The sequence below is a fragment of the Seriola dumerili genome, unplaced genomic scaffold, assembly GCF_002260705.1.
Source record: "Seriola dumerili isolate Sdu_G_001 unplaced genomic scaffold, Sdu_1.0 BDQW01000025.1, whole genome shotgun sequence".
In the NCBI taxonomy this organism is placed as follows: Eukaryota; Metazoa; Chordata; class Actinopteri; order Carangiformes; family Carangidae; genus Seriola; species Seriola dumerili.
Window position 1 is genome coordinate 22,999,487 of NW_019174280.1, and position 27,129 is coordinate 23,026,615.

The 27,129-nt window shown below is 43.0% G+C and overlaps 3 protein-coding genes across 7 annotated transcripts in view; all 3 read left to right on the forward strand.

Annotated features, from left to right (window-relative positions):
* LOC111240408 (filamin-A-interacting protein 1-like) overlaps nucleotides 1-14,926 on the forward strand; it is a 39,726-nt gene extending 24,800 nt beyond the window's left edge. The window contains exons 1-5 of one of the 5 annotated variants that reach the window (XM_022770414.1): nucleotides 4,956-5,039; nucleotides 6,778-9,559; nucleotides 9,654-9,718; nucleotides 10,897-10,954; nucleotides 13,145-14,926. In XM_022770414.1, coding sequence (XP_022626135.1) covers nucleotides 6,893-9,559; nucleotides 9,654-9,718; nucleotides 10,897-10,954; nucleotides 13,145-13,255 — 2,901 coding nt within the window. In that variant the 5' untranslated portion in view covers nucleotides 4,956-5,039; nucleotides 6,778-6,892 and the 3' untranslated portion in view covers nucleotides 13,256-14,926. Of the gene's footprint in view, nucleotides 1-4,955; nucleotides 5,040-6,777; nucleotides 9,560-9,653; nucleotides 9,719-10,896; nucleotides 11,598-13,144 lie in introns of those variants that run through there. The other 4 variants (XM_022770410.1, XM_022770413.1, XM_022770412.1 and 1 more) reach the window with 4 other exon arrangements.
* A 180-nt stretch (nucleotides 14,927-15,106) lies between these two features.
* Nucleotides 15,107-20,897, forward strand: LOC111240410 (cell cycle control protein 50A-like). Its single transcript, XM_022770415.1, has 7 exons — nucleotides 15,107-15,633; nucleotides 16,281-16,400; nucleotides 16,497-16,604; nucleotides 17,057-17,144; nucleotides 17,232-17,375; nucleotides 18,206-18,412; nucleotides 19,061-20,897. The coding sequence occupies exons 1-7, from the start codon at nucleotides 15,391-15,393 to the stop codon at nucleotides 19,252-19,254; spliced, it is 1,104 nt and encodes a 367-aa protein (XP_022626136.1). The 5' UTR covers nucleotides 15,107-15,390; the 3' UTR covers nucleotides 19,255-20,897.
* Nucleotides 20,898-21,576: 679 nt separating this feature from the next.
* LOC111240411 (cytochrome c oxidase subunit 7A2, mitochondrial) lies at nucleotides 21,577-25,973 on the forward strand. The gene is made up of 4 exons (XM_022770417.1): nucleotides 21,577-21,659; nucleotides 21,999-22,088; nucleotides 24,311-24,395; nucleotides 25,743-25,973. Exons 1-4 carry the CDS (start codon nucleotides 21,642-21,644, stop codon nucleotides 25,796-25,798), a joined length of 249 nt encoding a protein of 82 aa, XP_022626138.1. The 5' UTR covers nucleotides 21,577-21,641; the 3' UTR covers nucleotides 25,799-25,973.
* The last annotated feature ends 1,156 nt before the right edge of the window (nucleotides 25,974-27,129 follow it).

Consider the following 27,129-nt stretch of genomic DNA (forward strand, 5'->3'; position numbering starts at 1 on the left):
AGGGATGAAGTTTTTATTACGTTATATAAAACTTATTGGCTTTTCTTTTCTTTTCATCATGGCTGACATCGTTTCCGTCCTTTGACCGTGTGTAAAATTTAAATGTGGACCTTTAAAGAATCAAGAGTGCCTCTCATTTAGAGTGTTGTGAAGAGCCACACCATGCTATGAAAATGTTCAGGAAATCAGGGACTAAGAAAAGAAAATCGGCCCAAGTGTTTTCTTGTATTGTTAGACATGCTCTCAGATGTCTCTGGTCATCTAGCGAGGCACCCTGCTGTACTGTGGGTCACTTAAACATCCAGAGAATCTGCCTTCAGTTTTTATGCTCCTGGTTGCAGGACTATTCTCCTTGTAGATTTTAGACGTGTTCAGAGTTTCCCTTCTTACAAAAGCAGCATTCAAACTTTTCTACTTTCTGTTTCTTCAATAACAGGCATTGCATCCGTTGCTCCCGTGTGCCTTCGAGCTCGTTGTGAACGGTTGTCATTCCATCTTTTGTCATTCTTCTCTCTTTCCCTATTTTCTTGTAAACATCCTGCCGATATCTCGTCTGCAGACCCCGCTCATACTGTGATCTAAGGTTAACACAAACCAGCCCGATGAGGGACATGACCAGAGAGAAAATCTGCACAATAAAACATCACGTCATAGGAAGAGTCACTCACATCTGCTCGCCACGCTCCATAAAACTTCAAATACTGGAGCAATGCTTCAGTGCACCTCATTCACCTCCACTCGATGTCGTATCTCTGTTCACGGCTCATAACAACATCCTTCAAACATCTCTGATTACCTTTATTTACTCAGTGAAGGTTTGATGAGCGTGAGTGCAGCGTTTGTCTGCCGTCTACCCGCTCGCTGCGCAGGCCCGTCTCTGCTCCCAGTGAGCACTGGGTTGGTGATTTTCACAGGTCAGAGTTAAAACACATCTGCAAGTCAGATTCTCGCTGATGAGATGAGCTCCGGCTCTCGGCTCCGGCTGATAACACATTCCTGTCGGCTGCCGTCGGCGTGCAGATTCACTGCAGGTGATATCATGAATGTGTCGACCCTGAGCACAGAGAGGGTGATGTCATTCCCCGCAGAGATCCTGCTGGACGATTACCGGCTCTGTTTGCATAACAACTGTCATGGCCTCGTCCAACGACACAAGAAAGGCTTTCTTTTTTTTTTTTTTAGTTGTCAGAAACCTGCTGTGAAAAATACCATCAGCATTTTAGTGTAGTAATACTGAGTTTTACTGTAATCATGTGTGTGAAAGTCTTTACTCTTTTAAAATCTACCCAGCAAAGACTTTATTAGTGATACAATACATATGGCCGACAGAAGAGCCAGTTGTTTCAGCTTTAACAACACAAACTAAAATGAAAAACCCTTGGATGGCCCACAGAAATGTATTCAAATCATGCAATACATCATACTGGAGTCAAAACATGCCTCAAAGAGCAGTAAAGCCACACCATTGGTTTCCATTCATTTTTACAACATGAAAATCTTAATTTCTCGTTATTTTTTCTTCGTTGACACAGTAATGCAGCGCAAACTCACAGAACTCATCTGTCAACTCATCAACGTCTGGTTTTCATAAAGTACAGAAATGAGTGGAAGTCGATATCAGTGTGGAAAGGTCAGGAAATACATGAATAGATCAGGTGTGACGCTACTCAAAACATACCTGTATAAAGCAGCTTTTAATTCTTGACTTTTATCGTTTCTACTTTTGGTTTTTACTTTTGGTTTTATTTTCTTTTGTCTGCTTTATTGATCTCCTTGTTTTAACAAACGTATTTGTGAATCTCCTTGTAATACTTGCCTTGCTAATTTACACGTTTCTAAGTGCTGAAAGTTATTATTATTATTATTGTTGTTGTTGTGATTTGTAGTTAAATCTGCAGCAGCTGATGTTTCGACCACTTGTAGGCAGCGGAAACAAGAGCACGACATTAAAATATTTAACAGATTAACACAACTTTATTATTCTGGTTATTTTCAGAGAAAAGGTTTTTTTAAAAAAAGGGCTGGAGGAGACCAAACACAGAGGTAAAAGAGCGGGAACACTGGACTGACATTCATCAGGTCGACACAAACACAGCTCCACGTGAATGATCATGTTTCTGCTGGATGTGGAAATGGGCAACTGTTTGTTAACAAGTTCATCACACCAACTTAAAAGGTGATGAAGTTTCAATGTTGATCACAACTTGTTTCCAAAAAAATAAAGAAAACCGTTGCAGGTTTAAACCGAGGCTTGTGGTGCCAGGAAATACGATGGCAACGATGATGACGTAAACTGTTTGCTGTTTTTGATAAATTCAGAATTAACATTGTTGTTGCTAAACGTAATCTAAGCAGCATTAACATAAGACAGGGTTACAGCAGGACAAAAAAACTGAGCTGTATCATATGGAACAATGACTTCTAACTGCCAGGTCACCCTGAGGCCCCTGATCCCAGTCTGGTCGGGGTTTCTGCGGGCTGAGAGGTTAGGATTTAAACCAGTAAACCATGTCTGCCCTCAGAAAAATGTAGGTTTGATTCTCTGTAATTTCACAGCGGGGAACGATTCTGCTTCATGTTAAAACGCAGCCTAAAAAAAAAAATCCTGTGTTTACCCCCTAAATAGTCAACAACAACTGCTGAGCCTCCTCGGTGTCAAAGCGTCCTCGTTGCCTCGTCTGTTCTGAATGTTAATAAGGACGGTAATTATTCTGACTATAATTAGCTGCAGATCAGCATATTCCGGTCTGAAGTGTTTGCTGCGGGCTCAGCGCGGCTCGGTTTTATGAGAGTTTGGGGCTTTCTTCACTCCCTCTGACGGGCTTCTGTCAGCGCTCAGGCTATGAATAGATCCGAACAGGGAGAGCCATTCTGCAGAATCCCTGCTCTGCCAACGAGGTTATAACGACAGATACTCTGAGTCCTGGGAGCCGGGGGGAGAAATCTGAGCTACACGTCAGAGGAATTATTAGACTTTTACAATTTTTAAAGCTGCAATTGGCAAGAGATTTGTATCAGAATCCACTCGTTCATGTTAATCTGTTAATGGAGTCTAAATCACAGAGGATTGCAAAACTCCTTCTAACTGAGACGTTAGTGTGATTCACTTTGAGTATATCAAATTCTGCTGTGAGGTAGCAAGACTTCATCCTCGGGCCAGGGGTGTGGTTTCAAGTGTTTTTAAAGTCGACAGTCTGGATTCCCAAAAGTCTTTCTGACCTGATAAATGAGATTCTCTCAGGTGAAACAGCCCGACAACTATTAGAGAGATTCCAAGGCAGCGAGGAAAAGGTCCCAGATACAGTCGGACAGGAACAGTTCGGTGCGTCGACAGATTAATAGGAACGGGGCAGGTGCAGGTTCTGGTGCAGGTAGAACTGGCTGGACCGCGAATGTCCTCCTGTAAAAATAACGAGCCCTCAGGTCGTCTGTGCAGCAGGTTGCTATGACATCGTAGTCAGGTTTTGTTGCTAGGCGACATCTAGCGGTCGTAGTGATGATGACAGGAGCGAAGGGGAAAAGTGTCAGTGACGGCGGATAAAGAGAGACAAAGGTTTGTGGTGGATGGACGAATGTGACACAGGAGAGCGGTGTTCGATTCCCACGTGAAACCAGCTGTTTATATTGTAACCATGGCAACAGAGATCGTCTAACGTTGAGGGGTTCGTATCAGAGGGTTGGAAAAAACGACCTGTGGTTGTTCATGTGGGAGGAGTGGTTGGTCTGACACCTGACTAATGGGAAGGGACCAGTATGATACTGGTGTGATGACTGAGTGTGGTGGCAGAGTGAAGATCAGGTGACAGAGAGAGGCGGGAAAGTCTTCGGGGCCACGCGGTGGACAGGTTGTGAATGTCAGATCTGAGACTGAGAGTCACTTCAGTTCATTTAACAGTTGTTGAGAAGAAGAAGAAGAAGAAGAAGAAGAAGTGGATAGCGAGATAATGGGAATATGTTTTTTGTAGTGTTTCTCTGCTGTTGTTTCTTTCACTCTGCGTTTACTATTGAATTTCTGTGGGAAAGAAAATTCATAGTAATATTCTCCTTCGGATTCATGCTCTTGCACTTCCACAACAAATGGCATCATCATGTTTTGCTTCTGTCACTGAGAATGACTAGAAGATATCTCTTGTCATGTGTGCAACAGAAGATGCGGTACACAGGCGATTGATGCACAAAGTGCTCTCCTGTCCCGGTGATTGTTATGTACGACTTTGTATTTGGAATAATGAAGAGCAGTGATGGAGAGCCTCTGCATCTGTAAGCTCTTTGCACTGCTCATATTTGGCTCATTTAGGAGCCTCTGAGATGCAAACCACAGGCCTCCTCTGCCGTCTGAAGCTATGATCTCACACACATACAATCCAGCCACTATGGGGAATTTATATCCATGTCCGCTGCCTTTGCACGATACAGGGGGATTATAATGAGAGAGGCTGTGCGAGAGTCTGGCATTGTCCTCCTCGCCTTGCATTGTTGCCCTGTTTCTATGGAAACGCCGCTGGGCTGCAAGACAGACAGGAGACAATTATTTAAACATTTTAGGAAAAGGAGAAAAAAATGTTTGAACTTCAAAGTTGCTTCATGAGTTATGTCATACCTGCTGTGCCCCCCCCCCCTCCTGAGGGAAACCACAAAAGCAGGTTGGAAAGTAGAGGAAGAGCCTCCCAAAAAGCTGCCCCCCCTCACCTCCCACAGGGCTTGAACCCCCCCCCCCCCCAGTGTCCACATTAGGGCAGCGGCTCTGTCCACAAATATGGAGGGGTGGGTGACATCAGCAACCAGCAGAGCGGTGCTGTTTAGCACAACATCCACCTTTCTCATTGTCCACTCATGACATGTTAGGAATGTGATGGCTAATTCCCCGCGGAGCCCGGGGCCCCTCCCTCCCTCGCTCCCTCCCTCGCTCCCTCGCTCCCTCCCTGACCCTGTGAGACTCCCAGCAGCAGCAGCAGCAGCAGCAGCAGCAGTCTGCCTCCTGCTCAGCTTTAAAAACACCCTCAGATATGGATCAACCTGCCCTGCATCCCAACTGGTTGGTAAGTTGAGCAGAGTTTCTGGAGAGACGTTAGTGACACAGGAGGAGCTCTTTGTGTAGAATCGGTGTTTGATACGGACTTTGAAGAGCTCCTGTCGTGCAGCGCTGAGACCTGTTTATGTGCTCAGGAGTCTGATGTGACGGTGCGTGTCCCATGGGAGAGACTTTCTCTCAGGCACTCACAGACTCCTGCAGAGATTAGTTAAACATCCACAGACATTAACTCAGGCAGGTTGAAGTCTCAGAACTTTGTTGGCAGCTCTGCAGAGCCTCGTATTATCACTTCATCCTGCCGGTTTCATGCGCTGAGGCAAGTTTAAATCTGTCAGAGTGTAACAATCAAAACATCCACAAAGACTCTGTGATTCAGGAAGTAAGATATCTACAAGTGCCAAGTGGAGTTGCATTATTTATTCTTGTCTGTCTTTTAAAGGTGCGTTTGTTTGTTGGTTTGTTGGTTTGTTTGTTTGTTTGTTTGTTTGTTGGTTTGTTTGTTTGTTTGTTTGTTTGTTTGTTTGTTTGTTGGTTTGTTGGTTTGTTGGTTTGTGTGCATTCAGAAGAAGAAGAAGTTAAAACACAAGGTAAAACTCGTATTAGAGACTCGGCTTTGTGAAGCAGATACTACAGTGTTGTTGAACTGAGATGCAGTAAAGGTTAACGATGATGAATTTCTTCATGTTTTTAAAAAAAAAAACATCTGGAGATGAGAACACGAAACGACTGTCAGACAGAACGCAGGCGAGAGGCGAGAGGATGCGGCTGGATGCATGTCATGAATCTACTTTATAAACTGACAGAGACAAGAGCAAAGAGGCTGGAGGTAGATCAGTTATAGGCTGAGCTGCCACACACACACACACACACACACACAGAAACAATCCAGTGGTCGTGTTTTCACAAATAACTTCAAACGTTCGATTGCGCCTTAAAGAGACTTTAACATTAACTGGAAATCGCTGACCTCCGGTGGTTTAATGTTTCACCTGGCTGCAGTGATGTTCAGGTGTACTCCACGACCCTGTGACATCACCGCTGGGCGTTCAACCAGAGAGGGCAGCAAAACGCCGCCGGTGCAGTCTGCTGTGAAGTTACTCTTCCAGAATAAAATATCAAATCCAGTTACTGAAGGTGTCAGTGTGAAACTAATGTTGTGCAGGACAAAGAAACAAGCTGTAAAAACGTCAGAATGATCATTTTGACAATCATGGAGTTAAAATAAAACATAAATCAAATTCTGTCCAGGTTATTATTATCAGTCTGTCGACCGGCTGTGATCAGCTCGTGATCAACCCCACACTGACCTGCAGCTGTGATTCTGGACAGGACGGGCTGATCTCTGTCAGAGAGAATCACCAGAGTTCAGAATCTAATGTGCGTCTTTTTTTTTTTATTTCCTTTGTTCCCTCCGTTTTCCTGCTGCTGCCATTTGTTCTGCTTTCCTGCTTCATGTCTGCTTTGGGTCTTTTTTTTTTTTTTTAGTAATGCATCAAATCTTTCTGCCTCTGATACAGGAATAAAGGCAATTATAGTTAATGGTTTTAATTTGGTGAGCAGATGTCCTGGGAGGAGTTGTCGAACATGAGGATAAAGGAGTGCTTGATAATAACTGTTATTTTTCTGCATCCAATGATTGGTGATTGTAAACATGTTTGTCAACATTTTGATGTGAAATTGTTTCAGGATTCTTCTGTTAAAATATGTTCGCTCACATCTTGTGTTTTACTCTGTCTGTGTCTCAGACTCAAACGGCTGCTGGAGCAGGAGAAGGCCTACCAGGCTCGTAAGGACAAGGACCACAACAGGAGGCTGGAGAAGGTCAGAGCGGAGCTGGTGAAGCTCAAGTCCTTTGCCCTGATGTTGGTAGACGAGCGGCAGCTGCACATCGAGCAGATCGACCAGCAGAGCCAGAAGATCCAGGACCTCACTCAGAAGCTGCAGGAGAAAGAGCAGCGATTGGCGGTGGCGACCGACGCCGCCAAGGAGGACGGCCAGAAGGTCCTGAAGCTGGAGGCCGAGCTGGAGCACAGAGCGGCCAAGTTCACGCAGGAGCACGAGGAGATGAACTCAAAGCTGGCCAACCACGACTCACAAAGCCGACAGCTGAGGCTGAAGCTGGCGGGACTCGCGCACAAGATCGAGGAGCTGGAGGAGAGCAACAAGGCGCTGCAGAAATCAGAGGAGGACCTGCAGGAGCTGAGGGAGAAGATCAGCAAAGGGGAGTGCGGCAATTCGTCCGTCATGGCCGAGCTGGAGAATCTGCGGAAGAGAGTGCTGGAGATGGAGGGCAAGGACGAGGAGATCACCAAGACAGAGACTCAGTGCAGGGAGCTGAGGAAGAGGCTGCAGGAGGAGGAGAACCACAGCAAGGAGCTGAGGCTGGAGGTGGATAAACTGCAGAAGAGGATGGTTGAACTGGAGAAACTGGAGGGAGCTTTCAACAGGAGCAAAACAGAGTGTTCTCAGCTTCACACAAACCTGGAAAAAGAGAAACGTGTGGTGAAGGATCTGGCCGGTGACCTGGACACGGTGAAAACCCGGCTGAAAGAACTGGAGTTGTCGGAGTCGAAGTTTGAAAAAGCAGAAATGGTCTTCAAAGACGACCTCATGAAGCTGAAGTCCTTCACCGTCATACTGGTGGACGAAAGGAAAAACATGGCGGAGAGACTCAAACAGGAAGAACAGAAAAGTGATGATTTAAGTAAGATGTTCAAGGCAGAGCAAGGCAAGGTCACAGAGGTCACGGAGAAGCTGATTGAGGAGAGCAAGAAGCTTCTCAAATTCAAATCAGAGATGGAGGTTAAAGTGACGATGCTCGCTAGAGAGAAAGATGAGCTGAAAACAAGACTTGCAAGTGAAGAGGAAAAGTGTCGGGAGCTTAATAAGAAGATAAGTTGTATGAAAATAAGAGTGGACGGACTGGAGGAGACAGAGAGGGAAATGCAGAGGAAGTGGGCCAACAGGGACAGTAACAAGAATCCAGATGAAGACAACAAAGTGAAAGAGCTCACGCTAGAAATAGAAAGACTAAAGAGCAGGCTCAAACAACTGGAGGTGGTGGAGGGAGATTTAATGAAAACAGAGGACGAGTACGATCTGCTGGAGAAGAAATTCAGAACAGAGCAGGACAAAGCAAACGCCCTCTCTAAGCTGCTGGAAGAAATGAAAAGTCAGATCGCCAGAAACAAAGCGATAGAGAAAGGCGAGGTCATGAGTCCCGAGGCCGAGCTGAGGATTCGCTGCAAGATGGAGGAGGCTAAAACCAGAGAGCTGCAGGCGGACGTCCAGGCCCTGAAGGAGAAAATCCACGAGCTGATGAACAAGGAGGACCAGCTCTCCCAGCTGCAGGTGGATTACTCCGTCCTGCAGCAGAGGTTCATGGAGGAGGAGCAGAAGAGGAAGAGCATGAGTCAGGAAGTGGACGGCCTCATCAAGGAGCTGGAGGCCACCAAGCGCTACAGTCGCGCCTTGAGGCCGAGTATGAACGGCAGGAGGATGGTCGACGTCCCGGTGACCTCCACAGCGGTGCAGACGGATGTGATCGGCGGTGAGCCGGCTGAGGATGAGACGACGGCGGGCTTTATCCGAAAATCAGTCCTCGAGGAAAACCACTTAATGAGCAACCTCAGACAGCGGGGTCTTAAGAAGCCCACAGTCCTTGAACGTTACCCTCCGGCGTCTGCAGAACTCGGGGCGAGAAAGTCCTGGGTCCCCTGGATGAAAAAGAGAGAGGCCATCACTCTCACTCAGACCCCGTCTCAGAAGACCAACGGGACGTCCTTGCTCCCACCGGAAATGACCATGTCCCAAAAGCCGGGTCAGCCGCTGCACATCCGAGTGACTCCGGATCACGAGAACAGCACGGCCACGCTGGAGATCACCAGCCCTCGAGCTGAGGATTTCTTCTCCAGCACCACCATCATCCCGACGCTCGGCCTTCAGAAACCTCGCATCACGATCGTCCCCAAGCCCACGACCGTGAGCTCCAAGAGCAAAGCCTGCGACGCCGTGGGAGGTCTCGATCGAGCCAAGTCTCCGGTCACGATAACCACCATCTCCAGGGCCAAGAGTCCGGAGAAGACCAGCGGCAGCAGCTCCGGCGGCCTTCAGTCTCCGGTGTCCATCATCACTGTCAGCACTACACCTGTGGCTGAAGCATGTGCCTCACCTGAGCCTCACGAAATCACCGCGACCCGCACGGTGATCAAGATGACCCCGGAGAAGCAACCGGGGCTTCCACCTGTCAGGAAATACAGCGCCAACAGCAACATCATCACCACAGAGGACAATAAGATCCACATCCACCTGGGCCCACAGTTCAAAAGGCCGTCTGAGGGATGTGGCGGTCCCATGCTGAAGCTCAAAACTCTCGGTATGAGCTCAGAGAGCAAAGAAGCGTCGACAGGAACGGTGCTCCGGTCCCCACGGCAACCCGCAACGGGGAAGACGACCCCGAGCAAGATGACGAGCAGCATAACGATCACACCCGTCACCTCGGCGGCCTCCAGGCCCACACAGTCAGTGGTGAGAGCGTCCTCCATCTTCTCCCTTTCTGAATGCTTTGACTCCAGTCACAAACAAACATGTCTGAGTGATGTCTCATATTTTTACGTTTCAGTTGCTTCTGAAATGTTTCAAAATGAAATCAGGTGGTGTGTGCTGCATAGATAGCGCTCTCTCCAGGTATAAAACAGCACCTTTATGATATGTGACCTCACTGGTATGAACTAACACCGGAATGATCTGACATGCATCGAATGCAGCTCTGCAGAGGCGTCTCTAAGACGAGCACAAAACTCCCAACTGGCAGATTTCCTCCTTTTAACCAAACACGGGCACAAAGTGAACAGTTTGACCTCCGCACTTAAACCTTACACGTAAGATTACAGATGTTCAAACCTCCAGTATGTGACCGAACCCGACGCACATTAATATCCAAGAGAGTTAACACTCACACGGGTGTGAATGGGCCCAGTAAGCTGTGATTTTGAGTCTCTGTAGAACGCTGTAAATGTATTGTACAGTATGTTAAACACGCAGACCATGAACCACAACAGACCACGGGCCAGATGCATAAAAAAAGAAACCAAGAGATCCAAGTTACAGTGAAGTGAAAGTACAAAAGTAGACGAGACGCGTCATTTAACATCGAATAAAACCAACCTGACGGAGCTTCACTCGTCATCGTTAGAAGTTTTACCGTTTACAACTTTTTTACAATTCATGAACAGAAATAATTCTGCTCCGTGTTTCCTTCAGCATCATTTAATACCCTGATTATTTACTGTGAATCATCCTGTAACTGTTTGAAACTATTTCACTATTAATAATCAGAGTCTTAACGAGCCTCTGGAGCCTCGTTAAGACTCTCTAGTCTTAATAAATGAAGCTCAGAGTGAAACAGGACTTTACATTAGAGTGATTGTACTAAAGTAAACTGATGCCGTTTCACAGTCAGTGAAAGTCTCTGTGTCTGATCACTGGAGACAAACTGATTGATTAAGGGAGAGTCTTCATCCACTTATGGCTAATTGAAGTGGGAGTGGAAATGAGGCTGGTGCACATGCGCCTAATTTCTCAATGAGAGAGATTCATAAAGTAGAACAGCACAGCTTTATAACTGATGAAGAGAATGCGTATGAATCTTCCTGGTTTAATCTACAGAGTTTTATGCCTCTGGCCCCTGGAGTGAACCTGGAGTTGTAACCTTGGCAACGAGACGTCTTTGACTTCCGAATCTCAGAAATCACGCTTACTGTGGCGTCCACCTTCTACCTACAGCACAGTTATATAAAACTCTCTTCCTGTGTTTCAACTGCTCGCCTCTGTGTCTTCATGTTGTTTCCTTGTTTACCCTCCAGCCCGGTTCGGATGTGCAGTCAGCTCGGAGCGCCGCCACACGGATCCCTGTGTCAAAAGGTATGAAACCCAGCAGCAAGGCGGTTCTGGGGGTGTCGGCGGTGGCGAGGTTAGAGTCGCGGGCCGAGAGCCAGTCGATGAAAATCGAGCTGAGGAAGGCGACGGTGTGCGGCTCTGCCTCTGCAGCAGCAGGCAAGAGCTGAGGGCTAAACACGCTGCCATGGCAACGCCTCAATGTGATCATCTCATGATTGAGTTTGTTGCTGAATCTGCTGCCAAATGTGAGACACAGGCCACATCAGCACACACACACACACACACACACACACACACACACACACACACACTGGGACTCGGTGTGTGACGCTGCAGCTTCCAAACACGAGTTTCTATCTTCACACCTTCAGTTTGAACTTTACATGTTGTCAGATATTTCATGTAATTAAAAGAGCAGGTTTTTAAGGGTTAATGTTTATGCACCTGTCTTTGCATGTGACAGCTCCATTTTGATTAACTTCATGTCGGCCGTCCTCGGCAGTAGGTTCTAGACTTTTAATCTCATCAGTCATATTCTTCATAGCATGTGTTTATTTCACCACAGCTTATGGAGGTTTCCAGTGGCCGGAGCACTGTGAACTGTTTGTGGAGAATGATTTACTCATCAACTGTGACAGGCACCAAAATAAAAACTATTTATCTCTGAACCAAGTACCACCATGGCTTTGTAGCTTTCATTTTATGTGTGTGTGTGTGTGTGTGTGTGTGTGTGTGTGTGTGTGAGAGCTTACAAAGGGGTGACTATCAACCAGGAAACCTCCATAACATTAACCCATGCAGCTGAACAGCCATGAAAACTAATTTTCAGAGCTTACACGTTCACGTACGCTTCATGCGACGGTTCCATGTGTGAAAACAACACGTCGTGGAAAAGAGAAAATGTAACTAAGTGTTTAGTGTTGAGTTCACACCTCAAACTATAAATGTTGTCGATTGAAATACTTTGGATAACGACAGAAATGACAGGAAAAGAACAAAAGAAGATGTTTCTGATTAGGTGTCGGTGGGTTTCTGTAGACTGACATTAAGATTTGGAGTCACACACATTCTTATCTCTCTTCCACCACGAACACACGTCCACAGATCTGTGTAGAAATCATCGAAAAAAAGACGTTCTTTGTTGCTTCAGAAGTTTTTAGGTTTTCTTCAGTATCAGTGATCCAGTGACGGCGCTCTGCGCATCAGTGGGTTCACTGCAAACAGGAAGTGCTGATGGCTAATTCACACTGTCAATGATGACGATTCGTCAAAATAAGAGAAAAGTTATATTTAAAACCTTTAAAAACAAATTAAAATGTTAAAGATTATTATGTGTGTTTGTATTTAGGGTGAACTGACCCTTTGTTATGTTTTGAAAAACACGGATTGAATGAGTCGGTTCCACATTTGTACCTGAAATAAGTTAATAAATGATTTAATTTGACTTCGTAGGTACAGTTCAGGTCGACCACAAACATTTTCCATGAGTGACATCACTGTTTTAAAGTGAGAGTAGTTGGTCTTGGTCCAGTTTTACATAAAGATCTGTGAGTTCTGTGAAACTGAGCAGAGACAGTGATGCATCAGGGAGATGTCTGTGTTCACAGCTGCATCATAATGTCAACTTTTCCTTCAAATATTACTGTAGATCATATTTAATGTTTTCAGTATCACTTCGGAGACACACTGAGCGTCTAGCGCCCTCTCGTGGACAAGTACAAACACAGCACGGCCGGGTCAAGAGGAAACTGATGCCATTTATAAATGTGATGTTTCTAAACTTATAAATGATGAGACTGTAGCAGCCTCACACTTTGTCTTAATGGTTGCCTCGCTGCAATATCTCATTAAACACAAATCAATAAACCACATTATCTGCAGGCTGTGATGTTTTCTAAAAGGAGAACAGAGACCGGAATAAATGATTAGCTGTCAACAAACTCTGCTGCCTTAATTAGCCGCTAATAAGCAAAGAGCCAAGAGGGAGAGAGGGAGAGAGAGAGACAGAGGGAGAGAGGGAGGGAGGGAGAGAGTGGGAGATGCTGATGTAAGAGAAGGGGGGGGGTGCAGCATATTAAACAATGCAGAGAGGACAGACAGAGATGGTTTGGTAATAAGAGTCTGGAGGAAGCATCTGGAAAACAGGAGGGTAAACATGAGGACAGTGTCAAATGCTGATTCATAACAAGCTGAGTGTTTTTGTTTCTGCTGCAGCGTGTTGGCCGTGACGCCCTCGAGGCCGCCGCTGCCGCCGCTGCACGGAGACTTTGGTGGATCAAATGTTTCTTCCTGGGAACAACATCAGAGGCTGGGCAGGATTGTTAAAATCCCATCAGAGCCTGGTCATGCCATGTCCCTCTTCCTCTGGGAAAACTGTAGAGGAACCTGGACAAGGACTTTCCTGCTGCAGTGAAGCTGCATCTCAAACTTTTTGTTTCCTGAATAAAAATGTAGAGATCAATATCAATATCATATCAATATTGTGATAACAATTAATGGCCAACTGACTCCAGCTACAACTACAGGCTTTTACCTGTCTGGGCCCATTAGTGTCACACTCTTTGTTAACTGCCTCAAATATTCAACAATAAAATACAGATCATTTAGCTTTAATTTCCATTTAAGTGGTGTGACTACATGGATTACCACCGTGGAATAATTCACCAATTCTCACCAGTCAGATGAATTCCAGTCTGCTGGTAAAGTATTACACCTGTGTTTGACACGTCAACCCCAACACTGAGCTCTTGAAACATCTTCAAAACCTTGTTTTATAAATTCAAAAACTCTCCCTTTGTTTCAGAAATATCGTTGTCTTCCAGCTCCGCTATGATCCACTCAGCTGCTGGTTGACATCAGTTCGTTCCTGACACCTAAACACCTAAAATATATTATATTACATGTTTTATCAAATAATTACATTCATTCTTCAGAGAATCATCATAAATAAATATGATCGTTGAGGCAAAATGAGGAAACCAGATCTGTTGTGATTCTCTACCACAGGTTCAGTGATGGATTCAGCCAGCAGCCGGCGCTGAGCTGAGATCTGAGGGTGTCTGATGGGAGATGCTGTTCTTTTATCTGCAGAACCTCATCAAGACACTGAGACAGAAACGTCTCTTACATTATACAAGACATGATACAAACAAGGCTGCAGTTTGAAATGAATAAAGAGCAGAAAGGATGTCATCTGCAGGTTCTATACTGTATGTGCGATACGCAGTTTGGAATATCTGAAATTATGATACGTGAAAGATATCAGATCTATTTTCACATGTGAATTTGGCACAAAACTGATCAATTTCCATGAGAATTTTTGGTTAATACATATAATCAATAGATATATTAACTATCATCAATGCCACATGACAGAAAAAGAATCAGAATAGGTTCCTTTTACCTGTTGGCTTTCATTTTCTTTTTTTGTTTGAAAATTGAGGATTATGAAATTGTTCAATATATATATTTTTGGCATGAAGTATTCCTGAGCTTCTGTTATGTGTTATATGGTTCTGGACAGCTGAATGTGGTTTATAGTTGGATTTTGAAAGTTGCTGAATTACATAGGTTGTACTGAAAGTAGGAATGATAATGACAGCAATGACATGTGAGATTTAAGTGTATTTGATGGTATAGGAAATACAGTATAAGGAATGAACCATTTGCATATTATCTGTGTTTATCAAAACTGTTACACACACAAGTACAAATTCAGAATTTGAAGTTCTTCCGTGTTTGTTTTCTTCCCAAAAAGCCACTTATAACAAAGAACGTGTTTTTCTGTTTAAATTAAATTTTAAACACACGTCATACATATTCTTTTAAGTCCATGTGATTATTTTCTGATTGCTGTGATAAATCACACAGAAATAATGATGCATAATGACTGACCACTTCTTCATGATGGAAGCAGGTACTGAATAAATACTGAACGTATACACTCTGAACTGTTTGATCGTGGATTTGTCTGTCAGTCTATAATAAATAAACTTCCATCAGCGCTGAAATTAAAGATTATTTTATTAGTATTAGTCATTCATTGTTTCTTCCTGTTCAGCTCATTTTTTTAATTCGGTGTAGGTGTCCTTAAAATATCCCACTGTTTGATAATTGACTGTAATAATTATTTCCGACGGCACCTGAAGGCAGCAACCGAATCGGTGAGGTCACCGCGCGTTGCGTACACTTGTTTGTAAACTTCCTGGAGGACCAGCAGTGGTTAGCGTTTTAGCTAGCCGTTTGGTGACTGACGCAATGGACTAAATCTATCAAATATTTAACAAACACAAATGACATTACGTTAGCAACGTAAATTTGTAACTTACGTCGCTAGTCGTCATATGTCAGAGAGCCAGTGGGACGTTAAATCTGGTGTGTTTACACATTAGTGACGGTGAGAAGCTAACGGTGTTAGCTGGCTAAAGTTAGCAACAACTTCGTAACAACGATCAGCAGTCATGATGGCGTCTAGCTACAACGCCAAAGACGAGGACGGACACATCACCGTGTCCGGGCCCGGTGGCGGCAATCTGCGGAGCAAGAAGCCAGAAAACACTGCGTTTAAACAGCAGAGACTTCCGGCATGGCAGCCCATCCTCACTGCGGGCACCGTCCTACCTGCTTTCTTCATCATCGGACTCATCTTCATTCCCATCGGCATCGGCCTGTATGTAACGTCCAATAACATCAAGGAGTTCGAGGTAACGTTACATGACATGTCAGGAGTAAACAGTATCAACCATGGAATAAATATGTAGTTATAAATATGTAGTTATTATTTCTACCCAATACCGCAACATGATGCACCACTCACGCCAAACTCCATTAAAAAATTGTGCGTTTTACTCAGGCCGCATTTGTTGGCAGTTCTCCGGGTTTTGTTGTATGTGACAAGACATTTTCTGAAAAGCCATGTTCATCTAGAAACGTGAATAACTGTCTCCAGTATAGGAATGTACGGACTTCACCACAACACAGTGTCTTTTAATGAGAAGTCGTCAGTTATTGTCTGATAACCACAGTCAACACGAAAATGAACGATTTTGAAATGAAGTTTGGCATGATGCTCTTTTACAGAAGAGAACATTTCATGAAGACTGAAGAATGTATAGAGCTGCAACAAATAGTCGATTAATCAATTAGTCGACAGAAATACAATTATTAACTATTTTGATAATAGTATAATGATGCACAGTTTAATACTTGTTTTAAAAGCAAAAACACCAGCAAAGATTTGCATCATTCTGGTGTAACTACTACTTTGAAAAGTGTTAGATGAAATTTTCTTTACATGTATATGCTGTGTATTTATAGAGAGAGAGTTCATGAGTTTTCTTGCTGCTCACAGATTGATTACACAGGAGTCGACATGTCCAGTCCCTGCTTCAACTGCTCCCAGAACTTCAGCTGGAACAGCACGAGGCCGTGTACCTGCACAATACCTTTCTACCTGGACCAGCCATATGAAGTGAGAAATATAGTTTTGAGATTCGCAGATCTCCAGAACTCTCACGCAGCCAGTGTGATTGATTAGACCCTTTATACTCTTTCTCTTAATCAACAGAATAACGTCTTCATGTATTACGGTCTCTCCAACTTTTACCAAAACCACCGTCGCTACGTCAAGTCGAGAGATGACAGCCAGCTGAATGGAGACACTGAATCCCTCAAGGTATGAATCACTTAAATAAAATGTCTCTGTAACACATGACTGAGAGTGACAGAGCTGCACCAGGAAACTCACACCAGATATCAACTCCAGAAGCCATGAAACTGCACACGAACACAAACTCCCGCCCAATGTGTCCGTCTGATACTGTTCATTCAGAGGACATTAAAGGGACAAATTTCCAAAAGATCTGCTCTTACGGTACAGTTACAGTTTGATGCATCATATTAAATTAACACGCGCATCCATTACTTTCACTTGTGCTGCACTGACAGCCTTTAGTAGAAACCTCCTGTTATAATAACAAACATAAAGAATCAAGCCAACATGACAGTGTCAATGTGGGGTAAGTTGAGTGTGTGTTTGTACATCTTTGTACAGCAACTGGCCTGTTGCAGCTTTAAATGTGTCCAGCATGTGGTGCCATTTATCTTCAGTCTCCTCCTCCTTCACAGAAACCCAGCAAGGAGTGTGAGCCATATGCTGTTCACGAAAACAAGCCAATCGCACCATGTGGGGCCATCGCTAACAGCATGTTCAATGGTGAGTTTCCTCTTCTGTTGACTGAACAAACGTGCTTTTATTTGGCTGAAGAATCATTTCTGATCACCGTGTTCACGCCTCTCTCAGACACGTTGGAGCTGTTTTACAACGACCCCAACGGCACAAAGGTTCCTATTCCTCTGACAGCCACAGGAATCGCCTGGTGGACCGACAAACACGTGAAGTTCAGGAACCCGGGGGAAAACACAAACCTCACAGCAGTTTTCCAAGGTTTCATCAGCAGCTTTTTCTTTACCTCTCTTTGGGTTTAGGACCTTTCCAAATAGGTTGAATATTAGTCGATCAAGAAGTCTGGTGATATTGTTTCTTATTGTCAACAAATCATATGAAAATCTAGAAATGCATCCTACTAACTAGTATTGTGTGTGTATTAAAGCCTGATGCATTTTATTCCTCTGTGCCTCAGAGCACACACACTCCTTCCTGCTGCCCCAAATACTCATTAAATAATTCCCAACAAACGTTTTATTTCCTCCTGTTTGTTTGATTAAAACTGCAGCAGATGTTGCCGGAAATTACTGAAAAAGGAAACTATATGTTTGTGAGGTGTTTTTAAAGATTTCCATCTTCAGTAGGAATCAATAGACTGAGAGCCACAGACAGTGAAGGGAAGTATCGAGACACAAACAAACACCTTGGTTTTGGTCTTTTCGTGGGAGTTGTTGACAATAACAAAAGCAGAGGAACCGGCAGGCTTATCCTGTTAGAGCCACGAACGCCCCCACAAAAATGTAATTTGTCTGGATTTAATGTAAAGTCTTTGGCCATGTCATCACACCAGGAAGAAAGTCTGTAAACAATGACAACCATATGTCAGTTTGCATGGAGACCAAAACTGAGAAAATATGTTGTTTCTGAAGAATCTGTTGGAGCGTTTACACCCAGGCAGAAAGAAAACTGAGGGAAACAGTGAAAAGCATGAAAACCTGAAACACATTGAACCTTTAGTTAAAGCTATTGGTTTTCAAAACGGGAGGTATTCCAGCGTACAATCAGAAATAACTGATCAATAATCATTCATTCGTTTCCTTCGAACTCAGGCACAACGAAACCGGTGAACTGGCGCAGGCCCGTCTACGAGCTGGACTCGGACCAACAGAACAACGGCTTCATCAACGAGGACTTCATCGTTTGGATGAGGACCGCCGCTCTGCCGACCTTCCGCAAACTGTACCGCATCATCCACAAAAAGAACAACATGGTCCCAACTCTGGTCCGAGGAAACTACACTCTGGAGGTCGTCTACAGTATCCTTCACGAGAAACGAAGCGTGGCGCTGCACACGCACGCCCTCAGGTCGTTTACACATAACGCTAGAGGACAATAAAAAGCTGGTCGGGTAAACCTTGAACTCCTGGATTCATGTTAGGCTCAAACATCTGGAACAAAACTGTTGCTGATCAGTTCCAAAACAACAGATAAACAAACACGTTTTGTGCTAAAACAAAGAAATTTATTTGCATTAAACACATTCTTCACCCTTTTTTATAAAGATATTAAATTTACTGTAATATTAAAACAAGAAAAAAGCAACAGATTCTCACAATTAGATGAACTAACTAATTTATTTCTGCTCTAATTGTTATTTACTACTAGAAACTACTACTACAAAATGTCATATAAATGCTAAATGAATGCACTTGGTAAGTAGCTCATCATTCCTGGTTTTTATTGATCTTGTATCTAAAGAGTTGAAACAGAGTCAGACTCGTTCCTGAGTTAAGTTTGGGAATAAGAAAAAAGACAGATAAATAGAAAGCTGATGTTGAAGTCTGACAGTTGACAAAGTGAAGTGTTGACAAACGGTTTCCAGCTCAGAGGTGTGAGTTTCCCTGAGGTCAGTTTGATCTGTAAACGCCGTCAGCTGTTTTCTTTCTTGAACTCGTTGAACTCAGATTATCCCGTTCGCAGCTTCGAGGGCCGGAAGCGAATGATCCTGAGCACCATCTCCTGGATGGGAGGCAAGAACCCGTTCCTGGGCATCGCCTACATCACCGTGGGCTCCGTCTGCTTCTTCCTGGGCGTCGTGCTGCTGATCATCCACCACAAATACGGCAACCGCAACAACAGCGCTGACATCTCCAACTGAGACGGCAGCTGCTCTCCAGCTCGCCTCTGCTGCTGGTAAACCTTCATGTAGTGACCAGAGGGGTGGTTCAATTTAAAAATGTGTTACCTACAGTAACTTCTCCAGCTGTCGGCCGAGGGTTTAAAGGTTTAAAATCTCTTGACCGTGGCTGATGAGTGAGAAGTAGCCAAATATTAGACGCCACAGTCAACGTCTAAAAACATTGTTTTTCTTTCGGGTAATCATTCCTCCATGAAGTGACGCCTTCAGAGCACAACTACACTTACAGAGGAGTTCAGCTGAAGCTCATGTGAACATGAACACATGAGCATCTGAATACTGCATTAATATTAGGGCTGAACATTAAGCAAAAACATCACATTGCATTTACTTTGATTGTGAGTCACAATTTGAGTAGGGATGGCAGGTTTTTTCATTTCATTTTCTCTGGAAGAAAATATAAAAATGATTTTTGTTGGGACTTGTACTAAACAAACAAACAATTGGATATTGCACTTGGCCGTTTTGTGATTTTGCTTATATTTCAATGAATTGTTCAGCCCTAATTAATGTAGAAAAAAAAATCCAAACTCATTTTGATTGTTTTTAAGAGTTCCTCTCAAATTTGACTGCTTCTTGGCCACAAGAAAAACTAAATAAATAAATTTATTTCATATTTTTCCACTAGAATCATGTTCTAGCATCACAGTGGGAGGTCACATTACCCGGTTGCTGTCAGCTAAATCTGATCAAAGCCCAAAAAGAATTCTCAAATCTTGGTAAAAAGCCCAGGAAATAAAAGTTTGTGAAACTTTCCAGGCCCCTGTAGGATCCTTGAGGTGCTGTCGGTGCGGTCCAGGTGAGCTGGAGAGTTGTTCCTGTAAGTCCTGAGTTGCATGCTTGATAACGGAGATGTAGATGTGATCACCGAGCTGCTCGAGCGGCTCGTCTCTGTGCCTCGTTTCGTCTGTGACGTCGTCCTGCTTTTAAACTCAAATCAAGCTTTCACTGAGTCGTAGCACTTTAAAAACGTGCTGAGCAACTTCCACGTCAGAGGGAGCACAAAACGTTTGGAAAATGTACAAATAACATGTTTGTTTTTTTTGTATTTAGTTTAGAGTTTTGAGAAATGTTTGCATCGTAAAGCCAGTATTTGCACGCCAGACCTCAGGGGTTTTGAGCCTAAAGTGGGTTTTAAGTTTGCTGCATTGATGGGAGGAGCTTTAAGGTGCAGGTGTGTAAATCTACTGCAAAAAAATGTACATTAACACAGTGTCGTGGCTTCATTCATCGTCGTTTACATGCAATAATAAAAGATAATCAATGCAGCATGATAGAACAGTAACTCAGTATAATGTGATTAAATGTTTGTCTGTCTGCATTTGCACTACAGAGTCGGTCTAACGCGCACAAGTAGGTCCACACCCACATTCTGCCATTTTGAGCTGATAATAAACTGAGATTCTACATTAATACACGTGTACAACAGATGCTGCATGTTAAACTGTGCTGAGTGAAAATGTGTTCTTTATCTTCTTTTAATATGTTTCGTCAAGATAAACTGTCACCTGCAATTATTTGAAGCACTTAATATTTGATATTTTCTTTTGATACTCCATCCGTGTCGTATTGTTGCTTTTAAATTAATAAATTTGTCATTTAAATGAAAACACACTTTGTTGCTCACTTTGCTTTATCAGCCTGGTTTCTATATTCCTTTACTTAATTGGCAAATATTTGAATAGTTTAGATTTATGTGTTAACTATGCATAAACAATATATACATAAATATATAAACATATTTTATTAGATGATAAAAACTGAAGATACAAGGTAAAAATATTGAAATGGATAGATCTTTGAATTACATGTTAAATATTAACAGTCATCGATAAAACTTAATGGTTTTTACGATTTGTTTGTTTTTTGTTTTTTTTTTAAAGATTGTAAATGATTTGTAATAATTTGTCTTTATTTTTCTAACCATTTAGAGAAATGAACAAAATATTTTTCCACTGAAAAACGTATATGGCATTAATACAAAATAAATGAATGGCTGTATCATTAGAGCCTTAACAACAAACAATTCATTCAACAATTCAAATTTAATTTGTTGGGGAAGTGAAGAGTTGCCCTATTAAAGTAACACCAGGGACAAAATTAGGCTTTTTCAAAATCTCAGATCTCATATCAAACAAATATGGATGATGTAGGATGAATGCTTGAGATGTTTGACTGTATTTCTGGGGGAACTGAGCCTTAAAAGAAACCCTGAGTCAGAGATGCGTTCGTGTTTAACACCGCAGGGGGCAGCAGAGCGCAGTCTGCCGTTAATACCCGCGACGAAGAAGAAGAAACTGAAACGGAAGTTGAGCTTTCCGGTGTCCTTGTGTGACAGAATTGTGGAGATGTACAGACACGTATTTGTAAGTTCTTTTCAACTTTTAACTTCCATCCTGCCTTGTAGCTTTGTCACTTAACTCGAGAGTTAGCTGTGTGTTTTCTGAACTATTGGCGGGTACCAAAAGCGCGGCAACATTTAGCCTGAAAGTGTTTTGTAGAGGTCAAAGTCATACTGTCAGGACGTCGGAGGAGCTAGCATTAGCTTACCCTCCATGCCAGTGTCACTCGTGTTTTGCCGGTTTCAGTCGGTTATTTCTTATATTTTAAAAGCGGTGTGCATGTAAATTTACTCAAATTGGGTTCAGTGTGTTGTCCATGTCCTCCTGTGTGTGGTAACTGTGCTGCTTATCGGCTGTTTCCAGGGTTTGCAGCAGGTTGCCCGGCGGAGTATCTCCAGCTCTGCCCGCCGGGAGATGAAGAACAGAGTCCCAGAGAAACAGAAGCTGTTTCAGGTAAAACCTCAATAAACTGATTAAATACATTAAAAACTAATTTTTACTATGACCTGGGAATTGAGGCACACATGTATACGAAGCACATGTGTTCTTTAAAAACTGTCTGACGACTCTTCTTGCTGAGCTACTAAATTAGTCCCCAGAGTGCTTAAAACCAGAGCTAAGCCCCATTTGTTCCCTCAGCACGTAGCACACTACTCTATGACTGTGCAGTAAATCAGTGGTATCATTTATACAGCTGCAAAATTAGTCATTTAGTGGGCAGCTGTTTGATAAAAGTAATTGTTTTTCAAGAAATACTAAAGGTGGTTGCAGTAGCTCCTGTTAACGTTGTTGTAACATTGTTTTCCTGGTGTTTTTTTTTAAATTTTTATATACATGCTTTTTACTGGGCCACCATATCAAAGGGAGGTCCCTATGTTGCTCAAATAAGCCAGTGATCAGCTGATCTCTTGCTCCAAACCCAATTTGCTTAGAGCAAAAACCAGATTCTCAGTGAGTTGAGGAGGAGACGCTTGGGGTGCAGGGTCAGAGCCAAACTGAGAGCAAGGAGGAGAAAGTGTAAACCCTTATCTCTGTAGCCTGAATGTTGAACTGTTGGCCGTGAGTCTGTGACCTTATTATCTGCCGAGGGAGTTCAGATGTCTCATTGACTTTGCTGTTCATATCCCACCATCAGCTGTTGAATTACAAACCTTACCCTTTCTGCCACACTAATTCACCCACCAGAGAGAACTGGATTTACTCTATGCTAACATAAAACATGAATCACACCTCCTCACATTGTCCAGCAGGAGTCTGTGAACACTAGAACTGAGGAGGTGGTCACAGGCAGCTAATGAGGCTCTGCAAGGATATTTTGAGGTCTCAGACTGAAATGTACTCCGTGAGCGCCATGGAGACGACATCAGCTGATATCAACTGCATAACAGAGTACATAAACTTCTGTGTGGACAGCACTGTCCACCACCAGGACGGCGCCATGTTTCCCCAACAACAAGCCCTGGATCACTGAACAGGAAGAAGATTCTCCTTCTCCAGCCCCACAGACCCCACAGCTACTGACCTTTCACCTCTTCCAGTGATTACCACTGTGCTTTATTTAGATGTAGTTGGTAGTTATTCGGTTAAATTGCATTGTTTCAGTGGCGCTTTACGACTGATAAAGAACTCTGTTTATCTATCAGATATTTGCAGGGAACATCTGATGCAGGACTAAACTTGTCCACATGTTTGTGATACAGTCTGTGGTTTGGCTTTTTAAGGTCGCGTACCAAATGGGGAATGATGAGCGTCAAAACACACACGACTGTTGTTTTTCTGTTTCTCGATTTGGGTTGATTCTCCCGAAAAGCAGCTGTGAATGATTTGAGCCACGTTATCCAGACCTACGTCACCGTGATTCAGTCACATGTTGTTCCACACACAGACCTTATGTCATTATTATTGTGTCCCGGCCTCTGCTGGTGTTTTCTTGGTTTCAGTGATGTCTCTCTCTGCTCACTGATCAAATCTTACTTCCGGGTTGAAATCATTTTCAAACTACATTTTTCCAACAGCTACTGACTCGTGCAACAGACTTAATGTATGTCCATTAAAAAAAAAAAAATAGAGTTCAATGGTACAGTGGGATGTAAATGTTGGTTTCAGTCACATTAGATCTGTGAGATCATAAAACGGTTTTACAGATGTGACCTGCTGCTGGATAAAGTGATGTAAAGTGCCACTATGATCAAAATAAGATCCACAGATAAATCCGTTTGCTTTATGTGTATGAAAGTGCACGGTAATATTCCCTCTGCCTCTCCACACTGTGTGGGATTGACCAAACCAATTACATCCCACATTTTTGAGGCTCAAACTTGAGAAACCGAACACTGCAGCCGCTGCTTGACCTCGGCAAGACTCGTGAGAAACGTTGCTGCTTATAACCCCCTAAAAATCAGAGTTGTCTTGAACGATCCTCAAAAAAATAATGAATAATAATAACAACACAAACCGAGAATCTCGAACGGCCAGAAGCCGACGCGCCTCATGACTTTTTCCCTCGGACGAGGCCAAGTAAAAGATTGAGAAAGAGAATCTGGTCAAAGTGAAAACATTTATAAATGAGAGATTGGAGTCGGTCACCGACAGTTTTTCCAGTTGCATCAAAGTGACTGACCGTGCCAAGCTGCCGTCTGCTGCTGTTCTCAGTTTCCTCATGTTTCTCTCTGCAGGAGGACAACGGGCTGCCGGTTCATTTAAAAGGAGGCCCAGCAGACGCTCTGCTCTACAGAGCGACGATGACACTGACTGTCTTCGGTGAGAGAGTCTTTCTTCTTTTTATCCGATTTAAACTTCTCATCTCTTCTTTCAGGATTGTTAAGTAATATTTTTTTTTAACATTTTAAAACAAAAGTAAAAAAAACGTAGGTGAGCTCTTCATCTGAAAACTGGACTCAGGTCAGAAGGAGTATTTGTATTGAAACAGGAACAGTTTTCATGCTGTTTACTCTCCTGATAAAAACACTGAATGCCATTTTATTTTCACTGGATCACTGCTGTGAGCTGTCGGAGGATGCAGGAAAAGTCTAGCTTCTATCTGCTCTTTAACTGACACCAGGATCAACATCATCTCTTGACAAAGATGACAGGCAAGCACCTGATGTGTCTAATGCAGAACTAATGTGCTAAGTGCCAGCACTGACTTTAATCAGCTAATCAGGTATTGGCTATAATGCGATAGATTCCACGTTAGATACAGCTTCTGTGTACAGCAGTTGTTTCTGTTACCGGTCGTGGTCGCACACTGAAGTAGTTTGTAGTGCCGCAGCGTCGCCGGCCCAGGGAGACGGGAGGTGTCATGGAGAGAGAAAATAACAACTCTGTGCATGTGATTTATTGATTCATGAGCTGGACTTTGCAAAACTAATCACCTTCATGCCGACAGTTTGTCTTGTGTGTCCCTTCACGCTCTCACCGTGCATTGCTTTGGTTTAGTACAGTTTTATTTAGATCTCGGACTTTGACACTTCAGGTTTTGGCTGTTTAAACACAACGTGTGGCCTGAAATGTCATCTACAGGATCACTGACGCTGTAAAACTTCAGTGATACTGTGGATGTCGTCCACTTCATTAAAACTTCATAAATATCTTCTTCAAACTCCTGGCAGACTGATGGCACCACGCTGAATGCTGAGGCAGTTTACTATAACGTACTACAATTCAAGAGCACAAATTATAAAGTTCTTGACGCCATTATCTTACATTAAAATAATCTGTACAAGTTCTGCAGTGTAGCATGAAGTTTTTAGATTTGGACTTCTAATCAGTTCATTATTTAATTCCTTTTTTCCGAGCAGAACTTGCAAAGGTTTTCACCCGCTGCTTTTCTGTTATTGTAAAGTAAATATCTTTTTGTTTTTGCAGTAGTTTGAAGATCGACCTCGGGCTCTGGGAAGCTGTGATGGGTCCAAATCATTTTCTCAAATTGGCAAATTAATTGATATTAAAAAATGAAAATGATGGAATAGAAAAATGGGAAAACTAATAATTATAATTGAGTTAGTGTTTGTCATTTGCTGTAAAACAGAAGCTGTTTTAATCAAACTGTCTCTAAATGTGACTGTGTGCCGTCATGTGTCAGTGACCAGCCTGGTGTTCTTTCAGGAACCGGATACGTCCTGTACGAGCTGTGGAACGCAGCGTACCCTAAGAAGAATTAACTCCACTGCTTCAGCCGTTTACCTGCGTTTTAAAAACCGGCCAGCTGTCCATCTGTGTCGGGCCGTGTGTGTTTCCGTCGTGGTGGGATTTTGTTTCATGTTCATGGGATCAATATTTATTTCTTGTACTCTCCCTGATGACTTGAGGATCAAATAAAAAATCTCATGACTCAAACCTGCGTGTCTGTCTGAGCCATTAATACGTTATATATAATTGTGTCTCAAATGCTGGTGAAATCCGGTCAAATACAATGTTCAGTGTCAAACTGTAAAATGTGTCTGTGGTCTGAGAACGAGGGAAGTTTTTAAAACAAGCCTCAAATCCTGCACGACACAAACCGACTGTGCTCAAATGTTTTAGAAACAAGTTCTGCTTCTGCTCAATAATCCAGAACTCCACTTTTCAATGGGACCGTTTCTTCAGCAGAAGGTGGTGCCACTGAAAAGTTGACTGCAAATACAAATGATAGAAAAACCTCAATATGAACAAACGCTGAACAGCAACATCAACCAAACTCCCTTAAATTTCTTTGTCATACAAGAAACTTAATAAAAACAACTGCACTAAACAGATTTTGAATCACAACAACCTGAAAGTGACTAATAATAATAATAAACTTTATATTGCACCTGTCAAACAAGAAATGCATCAAAGTGCTTCACAACAAAGAAACCACAAGCACCACATGAGAAGACTTAAAATGAACATTAAAACTTGAATGAATGTTGGACATTAATCTCCAGACAGGGCATCTGCAGGTCTGAAAGTATTGATTTCAGATCCTTCAAAAGAAAAACAACCAATCTGGTACTTCTCTTTATTCCTCTGTCCCAGATCTCTGGTGTTAGAAAAAATTCTACTGAGTTTGTTGATCCATCCATTCCTGCTGCTCATCATGATTTATATTGTGTTCAGTGATTCATTTATAATATTGTAAATAATTATTGTTACACGGTTGGGACGCAGTGACAGAAAATGTGGTTATAGATGTGCACGTGGTAACTGATGGCAGGTCATACCATCTCTTGCTTGTCGTCCATGAAACGGGTTTTAAATTACATTTAGTCGTTTTAGGGAGTTGAACTTGGTGAAACTGCAGAAAGCCCGTTGACAGAGTTCCTCACTGTTTAACATTAACAAACATTTCATGTAGAAAAGTATAAAACTGCTCGTTAATTATTAAAACTGAACGTTTCCCTGTGTGAGTGTTCAGGTGTCCGTCACTAGAGGGCGACATTTACAAAGAAATCACTGAGACTCTTCCACCGTCTCAGCGATTTCAACAAAATCAGTGTTGGAGCATTAATCCTTTAAAACAACAGTGTGTCTG

Bases quoted from the DNA above. Each gene is read 5' to 3' on its own strand.
- LOC111240411 (XM_022770417.1), top strand. The intron at 22,089-24,310 runs GTAAAACCTCAA...TTCTCTCTGCAG, and splicing joins AGAAACAGAAGCTGTTTCAG to GAGGACAACGGGCTGCCGGT. The intron at 24,396-25,742 runs GTGAGAGAGTCT...GTGTTCTTTCAG, and splicing joins GATGACACTGACTGTCTTCG to GAACCGGATACGTCCTGTAC.
- LOC111240410 (XM_022770415.1), top strand. From the start codon at position 15,391: ATGATGGCGTCTAGCTACAACGCCAAAGACGAGGACGGACACATCACC. The intron at 17,376-18,205 runs GTTTCATCAGCA...CTTCGAACTCAG, and splicing joins CCTCACAGCAGTTTTCCAAG to GCACAACGAAACCGGTGAAC. The intron at 18,413-19,060 runs GTATCCTTCACG...CGTTGAACTCAG, and splicing joins CACTCTGGAGGTCGTCTACA to ATTATCCCGTTCGCAGCTTC.